Raw genomic sequence first — 17,261 nt, forward strand, 5'->3', positions numbered from 1 at the left:
AATATTGTTTTAAATGCTGTTGTAATGTAAAATATGAAGCAGCACAACTGTTTTTAACATTGATAATAATCATCATAATAGAGTGATTTCAGAAGGATCATGTGAAAATTCATCTTTTATCACAGGAATAACTTGCATTTTAAAATACATTCACAAAGAAAACCGTTAGCTCTTTTGAATGATAATTTATTGTATTTTTGATCAAATAAATGTAGCTTCTGGTGAGCAGAAGAGACCTCTTTCAAAAAAATCTTACCGAATGTGCTAGAAAACATTCTATAGAAAATGTGACAAATATTGTATACTTTTACTTTTAGTTTATTGATGACAACAGTACAGCTCAGTAAATCAGGTGTGTGTGTCCCTGTGCTCGATGGCATTGATCTCTGATAGTGTGGGTCGGGCCGCTCGGTTCTCTTTGGTACGTTGAACAGTGGAGTGATCACGTAGAGATTAAGGCAGGTCAGATGCTGCTGGAACGCTGTGGTTTATGCACTAGTGGAAGAATAAATACATACATCCAGTAAAATCAATCTGTAAACAGTTATATTAATATCCCAATAAATAATAAGTCTGGGTCAGCGTGTGTAAAGGTGATGAGCTTCAGATGTAGACGGGTTGTTCCTGGGCCGTGAGCAGGCGGTACATGGCGGCAGGCATAGTCTTCATGTGGATCTGAGGAACACAGATTCACATGATTATAGTACTCGCCTTCACTGGATAACCATTTATGTGACATGCTTTGAATTTTTAATCATATAATGCAAGTCAATAAGCTGTAATCGATACCACTGTAATATACTTAATGTAACCACACAGTCGAGTCTTCAGACTTTCAGCATGGTTTTACTGCGACATCTAGTGCGTGTGTGTGTGTGTCTGTCTCACACATTATAGCAACATTTGGGAAACCTTGCAAAGTATGTGATAACCATTTTAAGCTATAAAAGCAATTGTTTAATTAATAGGCACCAGAATACAGGAAAAGGAATCAGACTACCGTGCTCGACGGAGGACTCCTTACCTCTCCCACGGCGTTGGACAGGATGTGGACGATCTTCTCGTGAGGTGTGGCCACGACGCTCTGAGCGTTGATCTCGATGATGCGATGGCCCACGCGGACCCCTCCTCTCTCTGCGATCCCCCCTCGCATGAGGCTGCAAATCTGACAACCAAACATCACTCTGTAAGCAGCTGCAAACTGGTAAAACACAGTAAAACTGACCAATGTTTTGATGTTAATACCCACAATGCCATTCTGTACACTGAAACCCAACTGATAGCGGAGGTCTGGTCTGCGGATGAGCACCATGGTCACAGGGGGACACCTGACGATGTTCATCTTTATCCTGGACTGAGCCTTCAGCCCCTGAACACAGAACAAGTAAACCACACTAATCAAAATACAGTAAATGTGATCATACCTTAATTCTTATAAAGATACTATTTGTGAATCCCAGAATCCACACTGACCTGAATGAAAAAAATCTACCCAAGAAAATCTATCAAAGATAGCAGAATATAAGTACATTTAAAGTCTCCCTGTAGTGCAGTGAATATTTGTATCCCTTAAAACTCATCTTTGATCACCAAAATGACATATTTAAATGTTTTTTCCTCAAAAATATTCATCATGCCTTAAAATAGGTTGAATGTAACTCTACACCCTTTCCTTATTTAGTATATGTGGTTCTGTGAATATGCAAATTTGCCCCACCTCCACTCACTGGATTCACTGGTTGACGTCAGAAACACCAGCGATTTAAAAAAACAAAAAACATGTTTTTGAGACTGTCTTGGTTCGCTGCAGTTGTGAGGAGAAAATGCTCAGCAATGCTGTTGACTTATGAAGTTACACAAGGTTTGTTTTAAAGCATATTAAAAACACCACATAGACATATAAACAACATTAAAAATAAAAATAAAACACAAGGGGACTTTAAGTTTAACTTCCTTAAAAAAAAATTGTCTGTTTCTATTCTGTTATTATAAAGCAGTTAGTTCCAATCCTTGATTCTGATTGGTCAATAGCTGTGCTTTATTCATGATAAAACACTCCTATGACGGCTTCACCCAACGGTTCTATTTATCACGGTGCGACAGTGCAGTTCCTATGTTGTATTTATTTGAGCTTTCATATTACACATTGGAACTTTGTTGCTGTTCATGGTCAGGGACTATTTTCTTTCTAGCGGAAGGAGGCTTTTAGTGATTTTACTTCATGAAAGTTGCACTAATACATTTTTTTTTACTTTAATATTTTTATTGTGTGGTAACCGTTTTATAAAAGCAATAAAGTACTTGAGGTGCTGTATCATGAATAAGTAATGGGCTTCGCGTCGTGCCTAACAACGCCTTTCAGCCGTTACTTATTCACGATACGGCACAGCCTCTCGTACCTTATAGCTTACATATTACCCAACATTTCTATGTTATGTATTTTTATGATTATTACAGATTTGAGCTATTAGCTTAGCAACATGCTAACATGAAACTGCTATGGGATCAGGAAGCTAAAATGTTTGTTGTCGGATCCGAAATACAGAAAACACAAGAGAAAAACGAGACCTACTTTAATGATGCTCTGACATGTGGAGAGCGGCAGTCCGACCAGACTGGTGCCGTTGACGGTCATGATCTGATCTCCGATGTTGAGTCTCCCGGACTTGGCTGCGGATCCGCTGTGCATCAGGCTGGCGATGATGACCGTGGGGAGGATGGAGCCCCAGCCCGACTCCACGATCACCACACCCAGCATCTCACCCTTCTGCTTCTCGATGTACACCTGACACACAGCCACAATTCATCATTTCAGGATTACAGTTCAGATCAGAAGTCATTTTATTTTATAGTTTAGTTCTGTTAAGTGTGCATGGCAAAATTCATTTTGAAATAATACTCTGTAACAGGTCCTCAAACCTACTGTAACAGGGTTGCAACTATTTTGTTTGGCTTAGCAACGATAAATAACCATTGGTGTAAATATAACCATTGGTTTTGAAATAATTGTCCATTGGAAAAACCAAGATGGAAAAAAATTAATATATTGCTTAAATACTGTCACTTCATGGCCACTGGTCAACTTACATCTCTGCAGTTTTCAGACTTGGAGAAGTGAATGAGGTCGTCGTTGTACATGTCCTGAGTGTTGAGCAGGTCGCTGTACTCTCTCTGGCTCAGGTCTCCTGGATCAATGCCATTGGCTCTCAAAAACTCCTGATACGCAACGCTGAAGGCCTGGCCGATGGACTGAGCGATCAGCTGAGCCTGACGCAGAGAAAGCGATACAAGAAACATCAACAGATTTGCAGCCTTCCATGGAGGACGTGGTGTAACAGTTGAAACACTCACATCTTCTGATTCAAACACATGGCAGATCATCTTGTACTGGCGCTGGTCATCTCGTGCTGGGTTTGTGTGTTGCGTTTCTGTCCTGTCCAGGTTCTCCTGTGCGCTCTGAGAGCGAATCATCTTCCCACGAGCCATCAGCACAACCATGTTCCCGATGTCAGCTATGTAGGAGATGGTCCTCAGCGGATGGTCCATCATGGTGTCCTGCCAAGACAACGATGCTACAGGTCAGTCTGTGTTTCTTAACATTTGATCACAACTAATGATGTTTATTCCTGTAACTACTGATGCATTTGTGTCCACAACAAATAAAAAGTGCCATGTCACACCACATGTGACATGGCACTTTTACAACCTGAACTAACCTAACATGAAAAGGTCCAAATATCTGATATTTTAAGAGACTTAGTTCATATTTTTCCATTCCAATGCACTACCTTTCCATTGTTTCTCTATGTAAACGCACTAGATGGACATGTATAACCATTGCGCTTAGGTCTAGCATCTTTTTCAGTGTCTTGCGCACGACATTGTGTTCAAAGCAAAAACGCATTCGTGTGAACGAGCCCTTATTGATGTTGACAGGTCCTCTCTGTGATGTCACTTCCTGTTTTATGTTTGTTTCTGCATGTTGCACCACATGGCATTGAATTTGATTTTCAGTCATTTAATGAGACTTTTTCTTTTGTTTTTAGAAATGTCTTAGAAATTTAATTGAAAAAAAATATGAATTTTCAAAATTGAAAAAAAAAATGTCTTGAAAAAATCATGACTAACAAAAATTACATATATTTTAAATAGTATTTAAAGTATTTAGTATTTATTTATATTTAATTTTATTTTATTTATTTAATTCTTATTTTTTAATTTATATTTGATTTTTATTTATTTTTTAATTTTCTCTTCATTATGATACCAAGACAATCATATCACCCATATTTTTTTACATAATCCTCCAATAAAAATACCTAAATAAATTTTTGTAGAGAAATTAAAATCATGTTCATTTTTAGAAGAGATTAATTTAAATCATTACATGCATGTATTGCATTTTCAAAGTATTTTTGATTAAATTGACAGGATTTAACAACTTGAAATTTTCACTTTGTAAAAACAAACTTTATACATCGCTCAGATGATCTAATTTCACATTTAAACAACAACAATGTACTAAAAACTTCAAGGTTTTTCCCTCTGCATTTTTTGACTGAGCACGTACTACGCCTGACGTCACCGTTTTCTCAAATTCGCGTTTTTTTTTTTTTTTTTGCAGTTTACATGGAGACAGCAATTTTATCTTTTTGAAATATGTGCAGTTTGAAAACCCTTTTAAAAATGTTGCATTTTCAGGGCCCCAAAATGACACTGTTGTGTAAATGAATGGCCAAAAATGTTGTCCATTTCAAGTTATAAAACATGGACGCGTGTAAACAGTTCTTGGCCAGAATAAGCAACAATGAGGACCAGACTGTACGCCAATCGTCACAAGTCTGTCAAGCACACAATATGCAAACCTGTTTAAAATTCAAAGTGAAACCAGCTTGAAAGTGATTCAGAGTGTGTTCTGCACCTGTGTGAAAGCGCTGAGCACTTTGATCCTCTGCGTTGATATAAAGAGGTCCACTTCTGTGCTGGACGGCGGCCCACTCTCAGTGTCCTGCTGAAACCGTAAACCAAGAAAAAACGTTATTAGTCACTTCCTGGAATAGCAAATACACCACTCTGTAGTTCAGCATCACAGATGCTGTTAGATTTCAATTCCTTGGTTCTTGTATTCATATAAAAGCCTGTCAAACAACACATTTTGATACAAGACAAAGGAAATACATGATACTACAGGTACCAATCTTACTAAAGAGCTGCACGTCTACAGGAAGAAACACCGTACCTTATTTCTGATTTTGGCCTGTTTCTGGGCTGTCTGCTCGGCAAGGGACAAATGAAAACAGAGAACGGTCAAATAAAGCCTAAAAACATAAAAGGGCATGGTGGGCAGCTCAGACGCAATACCATTGGTTTGGAAATGACAGATACGCCCAAATGCGTGGGATCTTATGGTACTGTGATAGGGTGAAGGTTTTTGGGTAACACTATCAAAATTTCAGCTCTGATCAGAATGACATTAGCAGGCCCTGAGACAAAAACTGACTCTCAGAATCAAGTACCTGTCACTCACATTTGTTTGTTAAGAGGCTATATATTCAGAGATGCTTGTGACATGTTTTCAACCCATAACCTCACATAACCTTAGATGAATCAGTATATTAGAGATTGAGTGAAGTATTGGTGTGTGCGGGTGTGTGTTCTCACCCGGACGCGGCTCATGGCCTCCTGGGCTTGCTGCATGCGCGCGCTCTTCGTGGGCGCTCTCTCTGACAGCAGCTGGGTGGAGCCCAGGTAGTTTGCGGCAAAAATGATGCCGTCAATCAAATCCTCAGGGTCACATGGGCCAGGAACTGTGGAAACAGGCAGACCATAGGGATAGCAGAATCTGATGCTATGGATTATTTTAGGATTCGCATCATGTTTTACTTTTGTGTTTAATTATCATTGGAACCTCAGTTCTGGTATACCGTAATGAAAATCATCCTGTCCAGTCAGTTTATTTATTTTCATTTATTTTTAATTTAAAAAATACTTTACAATTATATATTCTTTTTGCATAGTGGTAATGAAAAATTAGCTTAATTGTCATGAAAATGCAAAAACAAAACTTAAATGTAAGAATGTATTTATCAGATATTTTAGTATTATTGAGATACCATTATAGTTATCAATAATTTGAATTACCTTAAATTTTTCTGTTTTTATTTTAGTTTGGATAAAAGTTTTAATAATTGTATTGTTTTTTAGTAGCTTTTAATAGTTGTTATTTTTATAAATGTGTCTTATTGGTCAGAATTATTGGCACCCCTGGTAAATATTATCTATGATGGCTGTAAAATATAATATCTGCATATTAATTGTTTTTCTCCAAAACACATTGGCCACAATTATTAGCAAAAATATTTCTGAAGTATATTCCCAATCATTTTGACATTTTAGCACACCAGGGTGACTAGGAACATGAAGTTGTCTAGCTATGACTTCTTGTTGACTGTAAATATGAGGAAACACAAAGGCCAAATTCCCTTAATCATCCATCACAATGAGTAAAACCAAAGAATATAGTTCTGATGTGCAGCAAAATATTGTTGAGCTTCACAAAATAGAGAGTGGCTGTAAGAAAATAGCTAAAGCATTGAAAATCCCCATTTCCATCATCAGGGAATTAAGAAGTTCCAGTCAACTAAAGATGTTATGAATCTGTCAGTCTATATCATCCTAACACACATTGAGGAGGAGAGTTTGAGTGGCCAAAGACTCTACAAACATCACAGATTAGTTGAGTCTTGGGGTCAGATATACCCCTACATCTCTACATGTTGTTCGGGATGGTTTCGAGAAAAATCCTCCTCGCTCATCCAACAACAAACTCAAGCATGTTCAGTAGTTCAGTAGCTTTTTGGCAGCAATAACGCCAGATTTTTTTGTGCAAACAGGGATTAAAAGTACTCCATGTCCTACATTTACTGCTGGATCTTTAATGGTGTGGGCCTATTTTTTGCTGGAGGTCCTGGACTTCTAGTTCAGATGCATGGTATCATGGATTCCAGAGGTGTAAAGTAGCCTATGTCAAAAAGTAAAAGTCCTGCCATATTTTTATTCCACCAAAGAACAGCTGATTTCACTAATTATTTCTATCTCCTGGCTGAAAAAAAACTGTGCTAATCAGCAAATCCAAGTGATTGGAACAAAATCCTGAGGAGGACTTTTATTTTCTGAACCTGGACTTTACACCTCTGATAGATTCTAGCAAATACTAACAGATAAAAAAAAAACCCTGACGGTTTCTGCTAGAAATCTTATAATGGACCATGGCTGGATCATCCATCAGGGCAATGATCCAAAACAAACATCAAAATCAGCACAAACAAATGTGTCACTGAGCACAAAATGAAGCTTCTGCCGTGACTAACCCTATAGGAAGTGAGTGGGCTGAACTGAAAATGAGAAGTGCCAACATGGATCTGGCAATCTGAAGGATCTGGAGAGATTCTGTATGGAGGAATGGTCTCTGATCTCTTGTCAGGTGTTCTCCAAACTCATCAGGCTTATAGGAGAAAACTCAGAGCTGTTTACTTCGCAAAAGGAGGTTGCAAAAAGTGTTGAATAAAAGGGTGCCAATAATTGTGGCCAACGTGTTTTTAATTTTTTTCGGACACATTCTTGATTGGTACAATCTTACAAGATAATGCAGGATAATAAATTCCTTATGAGTCTCATTTGACACGTATCATAAGAGTCTGGTTTCCTTAAACGTACCATCAACATATGTAGGGAAAGAGGCCAAATTTCTCCTAGGCTGCAAACCAAAAACACAGTATTGTTACAATTACAGTAAAAGCGTAAGGAATAAGTATAAGAATAAATCATAAATGTATCAGCTGCAAGTCAAATAGAACAATTCACCTCTTGACATGACACACAGGGACTGATGTCAAGATCCTGGTCCTGATGATGGACTCCAGAGGATTCTGCTCCCAAAGGAAGCTCAGCATCTTGAACTGGACCCTGAAAAAAAAAAAAAACACTGCTATTAAATATCAGAAGTGGAATTATCACCATTTAACATCTCTGTGTAAATATATTATTTTTGTGTAAATATATTATTCCAGGCATTCATACTCTGTCAGAGCAGAGTAGACCAATCACAACAGACTGGGCCATCTGACCAATCAGAGCAGAGTAGACCAATCACAACAGACTGGGTCATCTGACCAATCAGAGCAGAGTATACCAATCACAACAGACTGGGCCATCTGACCAATCAGAGCAGAGTAGACCAATCACAACCGACTGGGCCATATGACCAATGAGAAGAGTAGACCAATCACAACAGACTGGGCCATCAGACCAATCAGAGCAGAGTAGACCAATCACAACAGACTGAGCCATCCGACCAATCAGAGCAGAGTAAACCAATCACAACAGACTGGGCCATCTGACCAATCAGAGCAGAGTAGACCAATCACAACAGACTGGGTCACCGGACCAATTAGAGCAGAGTAGACCAATCACAACAGACTGGATTATCTGACCAATCAGAGCAGAGTAGACCAATCACAACAGACTGGATCATCAGACCAAGCAGAGCAGAGTAGACCAATCACAACAGACTGGGTCATCAGACCAATCAGAGCAGAGTAGACCAATCACAACAGACTGGGTCATCTGACCAATCAGAGCAGAGTATACCAATCACAACAGACTGGGCCATCTGACCAATTAGAGCAGAGTAGACCAATCATAACAGACTGGGTCATCAGACCAAATAGAGCAGAGTAGACCAATCACAACAGACTGGGCCATCTGACCAATCAGAGAAGAGTAGACCAATCACAACAGACTGGGCCATCTGACCAATCAGAGCAGAGTAGACCAATCACAACAGACTGGGCCATCTGACCAATCAGAGCAGAGTACACCAATCACAACAGACTGGGCCATCTGACCAATCAGAGCAGAGTAGACCAATCACAACAGACTGGGCCATCTGACCAATCAGAGCAGAGTAGACCAATCACAACAGACTGGGCCATCTGACCAATCAGAGCAGAGTAGACCAATCACAACAGACTGAGCCATCCGACCAATCAGAGCAGAGTAAACCAATCACAACAGACTGGGCCATCTGACCAATCAGAGCAGAGTAGACCAATCACAACAGACTGGGTCACCAGACCAATTAGAGCAGAGTAGACCAATCACAACAGACTGGATTATCTGACCAATCAGAGCAGAGTAGACCAATCACAACAGACTGGATCATCAGACCAAGCAGAGCAGAGTAGACCAATCACAACAGACTGGGTCATCAGACCAATCAGAGCAGAGTAGACCAATCACAACAGACTGGGTCATCTGACCAATCAGAGCAGAGTATACCAATCACAACAGACTGGGCCATCTGACCAATTAGAGCAGAGTAGACCAATCATAACAGACTGGGTCATCAGACCAAATAGAGCAGAGTAGACCAATCACAACAGACTGGGCCATCTGACCAATCAGAGAAGAGTAGACCAATCACAACAGACTGGGCCATCTGACCAATCAGAGCAGAGTAGACCAATCACAACAGACTGGGCCATCTGACCAATCAGAGAAGAGTACACCAATCACAACAGACTGGGCCATCTGACCAATCAGAGCAGAGTAGACCAATCACAACAGACTGGGCCATCTGACCAATCAGAGAAGAGTAGACCAATCACAACAGACTGGGCCATCTGACCAATCAGAGCAGAGTAGACCAATCACAACAGACTGGGCCATCTGACCAATCAGAGCAGAGTAGACCAATCACAACAGACTGGGCCATCTGACCAATCAGAGCAGAGTAGACCAATCACAACAGTCTGGGCCATCTGACCAATCAGAGCAGAGTAGACCAATTACAACAGACTGGGCCATCTGACCAATCAGAGCAGAGTAGGCTTGTGGAAAGGAGGGTTTTAAAGGACCAAATCCTTGACCGAACTGTTTCAGACACTGAGAAAAGAGGTGATGCTGCAATCTATAGTATGAGAAATTAAAGTGTTTTTTGACCTTGGATGCATGCAAACCTATTATAGGAGAAAGCCTTTAAAATAGCATAAAAGGGATACATTCAAAGAAAGTGTGAATTAAGCAGGAAAACTCACTCACCGTATACAGTGGAGAAGACTGCGATAGCTGACATGGTGACTGTGGATATGAATGAATCTGAGGATGGTTCTCCTCAACAGGGCTCACGTCCTGCCTCATCACCCACACAGGCTCTGTGATCTTGTCAGGCGTGTAGGGTGAACGTACAGTCTTGGTCTTCACCTCCTCGATAGCTTCCTTAATATCCTTGATGGCCAAAGAGACAGCATCTCCTGCAGCTCTGCAAGACTCTGTTATTTCATCTTGGGCCGAAGTGAATGACTTATCAGGTCTTTCCACTACTTCAACCTGCAGATCAGGTGAAAGCTGAGTATTTTCCAATGTTTCCTCTTGGGGGTGAACGTCCAATGATAGGCTTGATATCTTTCTGACCTGGGCTCTGCTTCTCCCTGAGCTTTCAGCTTCATCTCCTGACTGTTCATCATAGTGGTGCAGCCTGGAGCCCACTGAACTGAGCCGACCCATGTTTTCCTGTGGGTCGCACTGGTCATCAGACTCGTCCATGGTCATGCTCTGGTTCCTCTCGTACATCGGAGGCCCCTCAAGGGCAGGATTAGGATCTGTTAGGTTGCATTGGGATGATTCTGTCTGATATTCTGGGGAAGTCTCTTCAGGGTGGGAATCTGGACTAAGTTGAGGGTAAGAATCAGTGAAGCCTTCAGGACTAGAGTCTGAACGATCATCTTGGTGGTCCACAACATGGGACATGGGACTATCAAACCCTTTATTTTTGTTTGTACGAGTGTAATTGGTGTTAAAATGAGTAGGGTATGACTTGGAATCAGAGTTGTAGTTTCGAAGAGTCTCGGGGAAGGTTCGTGGAGACTGAAAAAAAGGTTTGTTCATCATTTTGTGAGGAGATGTGACGAACGGTGGAACATCTACTCTTAGCGGACTGGTTCTTTTACTTTCAGGGCGACATTTTGAAGTAATCTTAGATCGAACATAGTCTTGTTCATGAGTTTCCCTGGAATAGTCCTCTTCCTCTTTGTTCTCTTTCACCAATTCCTCTTCGCCAAACTTTGATTCTTCACATTGAACTTTCTCCTCCAACTGTTCCATTGAAGGCTCTGGCTGTTCTGGATCTGTATCACGATCAATCTGTGTATCAGATGAATGGGAGAGATCTGGACTGTTTCCATCCACTCTATCAGTAATTGGTTCATCCTGAGGGGATGGAGTCAGCAGTTCTTGAGAGGAATCTTCTGGAGATAATGCCTCTGAAGCTTGTTTTTTTGGAGGAGTTTTGAGCACCTGTTGTTCTTCTTTGTGCTGTTGCCTGTATCTGTGCTGATGGAGTCTCTCTCCACCCCGACGATGTCTTGACGCCCCCAGCTTGGGCTGTTGGCCAGCTCTAACTTCTGTGTCTCCGCTCTCACTCCGCCTGCGCTGTGCATGACCAGGAACATGCCGCCTACGGTGGCGTGGTGGAGCTTGGCTAGGTCCAGGTGGGTGCTGGTTGGTTTGTTGGTGGTGATGATGGTGGTGGCCTTGGATTTCTGCATCGGGATTGTGCAGCTGGCATGGCCTCCATCTGGGGCGACCTCCCTCTAGAGGAGTCCCATTGGGCTGCTTGCTGCGATGAGGGGGAGGACCTCTGGGACCTGCCTCCTCTGGCTCCTCCCTATGGCTCATGGCTCACACCACTCACTGCTCATTGTCTAGATGCTGATGCCTGAATGAAATACAGAAAGCATAGGTAGTAGAGGAGGAGTATATTCTACAACATGTGTGAAAACATATTGGAAGCAGATAAAAAAAAAACATTAGCAGTATCATGTCCTAAACATACCACGAATGCCCGGATTTGGATTGTCTATCCCCAATTAAATCTAACCCTAATTTAATTTCTTAAACAACCATGTTCATCATGGCTATATTCCAGGATGACAATGTCAAGATTCATCAGGCTCAAATTGTAAAAGAATGGTTATGAGGAAGCATGAAGAATCATTTTCACACGTGAATTGGCACCTCTGAGTACAGACCTTAAATTCATGGAAAGTCTTTGGGATGTGTTGGAGGAGACTTTACAGAGTGCTAGACTCTTGCATTGATAATACAAGATCTTAAACAAAAATTGATGCACCTCTTGATGGAATAAATGTTGTGATGTTATAGTCAAGTATCTACTACAGTACATCCCAAAGCAAAATCCAAACAGCAACTTTTTTAGTGTAAATTATAAATTCACTTAAAGTCTAATCAAGCAATGTGTCTGTATAATGAGAGAGTAACACACTGCATGTTCTTGTTCCTGTTCAGAGACATGCTTTATCATGGCAGTATCACTGTCACAGATGGCCTCACCGTGGGCAGCCGTCATGCTCCATACTCTACCGGTCCTGGAGTTCAGTAAAATTCATCTGTCAAACCTCCCATAAAAACCCAAAGCCAGGGGATTTACCTCACTATTTAAACAGAGATCTTCACCTTCACTATGCATGCAGCCTCTTTGTATTGTTTACAGCTGAGAGAATGCAAGCATATTAGGGTCACTCTGCAGTTCCGGTGGCAGGTGGTGTCACTAACTTTGAGTTGGCAAAAAAAAAAAAAAAAACAACAACTAAAATTTGCTAGCGGTATTTTTTTTAGGTTTAACGTGGGTACAGTGAAGCACAGGATGTTTAATGAATGATGAGTCATTAAAGAAAAGTGAAATGTAAATCCCACTGCAGATGTAAATTTTTTGTAAATAACAAACAAAAAAAATAGAATTTCATCAAAGACTATAATGCCAATGTTTTATGTTTTTATATGAGAGACCTTTTGTTGCATATAAATGTTATAGTGCAAAACTGTACAAATAAATATATCGTATAAAACCAATAACTGAACAACTATATTTAATCCTGATAACCATATTAATAAAACAGGTGGTAAAACTTAAAATTACATGATGAAGTTAATCAAAACCTATTCGGCCTTATGACCATGGCTTATAAATAAACATGAAAACAATGCTATAAATATGCATTTTAAATATGCAAAATAAACTATTTAACTTTTTTAAATAAAACACCATGTGCATTAAGAGATAAATAAACTCACTTTTTAAATAAAATATCATCAAAGTTGATGCATCAAGCGATTGCGTCTGTAGCCTAAATGTCACTCTAAATTACAAGCCTGGTAAATTACATATTATTTCCAGCGTTTTATATTCTAAAAAGTGCATGCACCTGTATGGGTGGATGGCAACACATTTTCACCATAAATTATAACGTTGTTCATACTTTTTATCAATAACAATAAACAATAGACTAGCTATACTGTTCTGTAAAATTGATTATATTTTTCACTGTATAGCCTATTGGGCAAAAGCCGTTTTTATTGTTAGCTCACCATTAAAACTAACAATTTGCTTCTTATTCATCTTAATATCAGAAGCGCCTTTAAAACCAAACGCCACCGCATAAAACCGCAATGATTTTATTGTCTCTTAATACCAATGTTTGGCTATAGCAGTCAGTCACTTCCAGGTGATACCGCTAACCATATGGACATTTAGTCGCTCCTAACATAATAATATAATTTTTTTCTTTAGTTAAACACACAGTAAAACACCAAAATAAGATTTTAAGGTGTCATTTAAAAACTTTCCGCCAGTAATAAAATTTAAAAGCGTGTTGTTTGATAATGTAGCGGGCCTGCGCTGAGGCGAACGCATCTTCCCTCCCCAGTGAATTCATCCAGCAGGTGCAGCTCCTGTACGAGCTAGTATAGTCTAGTGTCCTCAGTAAAACACGACAAACAGACAGCAGTTTACAGTCTCCTCCGTTACACCTACCTGTTATGAGCACAAGCGATGAAGAAGAGCTGTTCGGCTCGCCTTCATCTTCGTCGGTTGTTCTTATATTATCAGCAGCAGCACACGGGGATTATGCGAGCGGATCTCAGACCCCTCCTTCAGCACACGGTGACATCAGAGCGGATTACACACCAGTAAACACCCTCCCTGCCCCCAAACCATCCCGCAACAACCCGCACCATCTGTCTGTGCTTTTGACTCACTCACACTTCCTCTGCAGATACACAGATTGTTATTAATGTGTTCAGATGCTACTTTCTCATATAAGAACTCAGGACTACAAGCGGATGTTCACACTGTCCTTCAAGCACAGTGATAAACTCCCTTTAAAGGAATGGTTCAGCCAAAAATTAATATTAGCTGATGATTTACTCACTCTGAAGCGAGTCGGTGTATACGTATGACATTTATTCTTTCAGACAAATACAAGCAGAGAAAAATGTCCTGGTTCTTCCAATTTTAAGAGTTAATGAGTATATTTTTAAGTCCATCAAAGCACATCCATCCATGATTAAAGTGCTCCACCCAGCTCTAGGGGGTTAATAAAGGCCTTCTGAAGTGAAGCATTAGTGTAAGAAAAAATCCATAGGCCTATTTAAAACTTTCTCGACTAAAATAACTAGCTTCCGGAACACAGCCGTATGCGTATATGTTGACTTAGCCTTTACACTCGACGATGTTTGACAGGAATAGCTTTAAACTTTGACGCCTCTCGCAGTTCAAACAGGGCTGGTCACTAAAGTTTTGGAAGAGCGAGGACATTTTTTAATATAACTCCGATAGTATTCATCTGAAAGAAGATTGTCATACAGTATATAGGCCGGCCTACACCTGATGGCTTCAGGGTGAGTAAATCATGGGATAATTTTTTGCTAAACTATCCCTTTAATCGACGCGTCAAACAGCGTTTGGGACAATTTACACAAGCTAAAAACGGAAAAGTGTTTCCTTTGCGCTTTTCTCTTAATATAGATGAAGTTGTCAAAACGATCCCATTCCCATGGATCCATGAAAACTGTTTAAAACGCTGCATTCTGCTGCCAGGCCAGTAGTTGGTGCATTGTAAAAAAAAATATTATTGGTTTAACTTAAAAAATTAAGTAGCCAACCTGGTTGCCTTAAAACTTTACTTTACATTGAACTGGAAAAAGTGAGTTAATACAATGAAGGAGATTGATTTAATCATCAGAAATGTAATAATAAGTTATCTGAACTAAATAAATTATTTAAGTTGATTTCACAAAAGAAAAAAAATGTTGTGATAACAAATCTTGAAAATATTTTTTACAGTGTGATGCCACGTTGTAAACTGAAGAAACACGACTGGACATGTTATGCGAATGCGCACATGACTGTTTTCACTGTTTTCAAAAGTTTGCGATTTCAGGCCCCCATAATGCTGTTGCCATGTAAATAAACCGCGAAAATGCATTACAAAAAATGGTGTTGTGTAACTGTGTTTTGTTGTTGTGTTTTATTACAGTAGCACTAGGTAGCTCCGCCCACAGTGAAATCTCATTGGTCCAAACTGTGAATGCGCAAATCGCACAATTATTTATAAATTGAGAAAGAATAAAATCTCACCTGTTTATGAAAAATATTTGAATTTGTAATTAATTAATTATAATTTTTATAATTATTTATGATATCACTTTGTGTAATGATTTAAATTAAACTAAACTAAGGCAGTCTCTTTTTTTCTATAAAACAGTATATATTTTTAATTATTGTAACCGTACATTTCATGCTGCCATTCATGTGCCATTCTGGGAAATCCTATGAATAATTGCTCGCGTCAGAAAGCAGCCGGCCATCGAGACCCTCTGGGAACATACACATCCTCAAATCAATAAATGTTTGATACAGTTCACGGATTCACTCATTCGCTTCATTACTGTAGCTGCACAGCAAATATTTATTTTGTTTATGAAATTAAATATGCTGCCGCAGTAGCAAACAATACTTGAAGTAAACAGTACTGTCTTGTTTTGTTTAGTATTTTATATTAAATAAATAGCTTGACATTTTTCTTCAAATTGAGTTGCTTTATACCATTCTCAGATGTTGATTCTGGCTTACATGTGCAGCACAGATGAGTTTGGTTTTATCATTTACTGTTGTTACGTTATTTGATGACCTTGACCTCTCAGTGCAAAAGCAGTTGTCTTTTCTCAGGCACAGGTCTTGTCACGCAAACCATGTTTGCTGAAGTATTAATTCCTTTATCAACAATGTGTTTGCAGAGGGAGGAACACAAAGCCGAACCTAATTTGAAACAAATGTCAATTCTGAAATCAGTGATGGCGTATTCAGTTAATTCCCAGGACTGCCTATAGGAACTTCTTCATGTGGTCAAGAATCCCAACCATCCCGCTGAGTCCAGATAACCGATATGCAGCGTCCCCCGGCTCCATCAAATTCTGCAGGCATTACATATTTCTATCATGTTTCCAATCTGTGTTCACGGACCACATTGTGTGACTTTAGCCTCTAATTATTTGTAGTTTGACCCGTAACACCCAATGATGACTTCACCCTCTAATTGTAAAAGAGTGTGTGGAATGAGGAACATTGTTCCAAATTCAGTTCTTACTGATCTTAAAAACATAAACATTCTTACAAAATTAAATTGCACATAATTTAAAAACAGAACATAATAACACTGATTAAGTGTAAAATGTCATTTTTTAAAAAGTTTTTTTAATGTTCAGACATAACTCAATACAGTAGTTATTTATATTTCAATAAAAAAAAGAAATTTCAATATTTCAGTGATAACACAACAACCCAAAAACTGTTAAATAAACCCCATACACTCTAAAAAATGTAATTAAAAAAGGTTGAAGGTTGGGTTAAAATTTTAAATTACATTTTTAACCCAACATTTCGGTTTGTCCATATATGACCCAAATTAGTGTTGAAACAACCCAACATTTTTTAGAGTGTATATTGTAAAATGTTGTGCTTCATCACATGAAAGCTTTTCAAATAGAATCTTTCCCTTAATCTATTCCCTGCTTTCATAATGCACCTTTATTTATTTCAGGTTTATTTAACAGGGACAATGCACACTAATGATATGATTAAATGTACAGTGTATAAATGAAACACACCCTTATGATTATTCCAAACTCCAAATTCCAAACTCAGTGATGGTTTTCTGCGTTATTTATCAGTTTTATGAAAAAAATTGTGTTTAATAGCCAAATTCCTAGTCAAGAACTATATCCACCAATCAGGGAAGGCTAAGAATAGAAAAAGGATGAAAAAAATTCTATGGACCACTGATCTATATACATTATCATACAGATCAGAGCTATCGACCCTTTTCCAGGCTTTTCGGAAGCAG

The 17,261-nt window shown here is 39.2% G+C and overlaps 1 protein-coding gene across 4 annotated transcripts; it reads right to left on the reverse strand.

Annotated features, from left to right (window-relative positions):
* Positions 1 to 170: 170 nt before the first annotated feature.
* On the reverse strand, positions 171 to 14,036 carry apba1b (amyloid beta precursor protein binding family A member 1b). 4 transcript variants are annotated; one of them, XM_039677851.2, is made up of 13 exons: positions 13,892 to 14,036; positions 10,102 to 11,776; positions 7,864 to 7,965; positions 7,717 to 7,756; positions 5,662 to 5,807; positions 5,240 to 5,272; positions 4,922 to 5,008; positions 3,352 to 3,555; positions 3,088 to 3,267; positions 2,573 to 2,785; positions 1,250 to 1,369; positions 1,025 to 1,165; positions 171 to 675 (listed from the first exon to the last, which is right to left on the reverse strand). In XM_039677851.2, the coding sequence occupies exons 2-13, from the start codon at positions 11,734 to 11,736 to the stop codon at positions 604 to 606; spliced, it is 2,973 nt and encodes a 990-aa protein (XP_039533785.2). In that variant the 5' UTR covers positions 11,737 to 11,776; positions 13,892 to 14,036; the 3' UTR covers positions 171 to 603. The 4 variants fall into 4 exon arrangements, with proteins under 4 accessions (XP_039533785.2, XP_039533784.2, XP_039533787.2 ...); XM_039677850.2 differs by having other exon boundaries at positions 4,922 to 5,011; XM_039677853.2 differs by lacking the exon at positions 5,240 to 5,272.
* Between the last annotated feature and the right edge of the window lie 3,225 nt (positions 14,037 to 17,261).

The sequence above is a fragment of the Pimephales promelas genome, chromosome 23 (assembly GCF_988280905.1).
Source record: "Pimephales promelas chromosome 23, fPimPro1.hap1.1, whole genome shotgun sequence".
In the NCBI taxonomy this organism is placed as follows: domain Eukaryota; kingdom Metazoa; phylum Chordata; class Actinopteri; order Cypriniformes; family Leuciscidae; genus Pimephales; species Pimephales promelas.

What these genes read in the sequence shown, in the direction of transcription:
- apba1b (XM_039677850.2), bottom strand. Translation starts at nt 11,736, where the DNA reads ATGAGCCATAGGGAGGAGCCAGAGGAGGCAGGTCCCAGAGGTCCTCCC. An exon ending in AGTCTTCTCCACTGTATACG is followed by an intron (nt 7,966 to 10,101) that starts GTGAGTGAGTTT and finishes TTTTTTTTTCAG; the next exon opens with GGTCCAGTTCAAGATGCTGA. An exon ending in AGGCCAAAATCAGAAATAAG is followed by an intron (nt 5,012 to 5,239) that starts GTACGGTGTTTC and finishes TTACGGTTTCAG; the next exon opens with CAGGACACTGAGAGTGGGCC.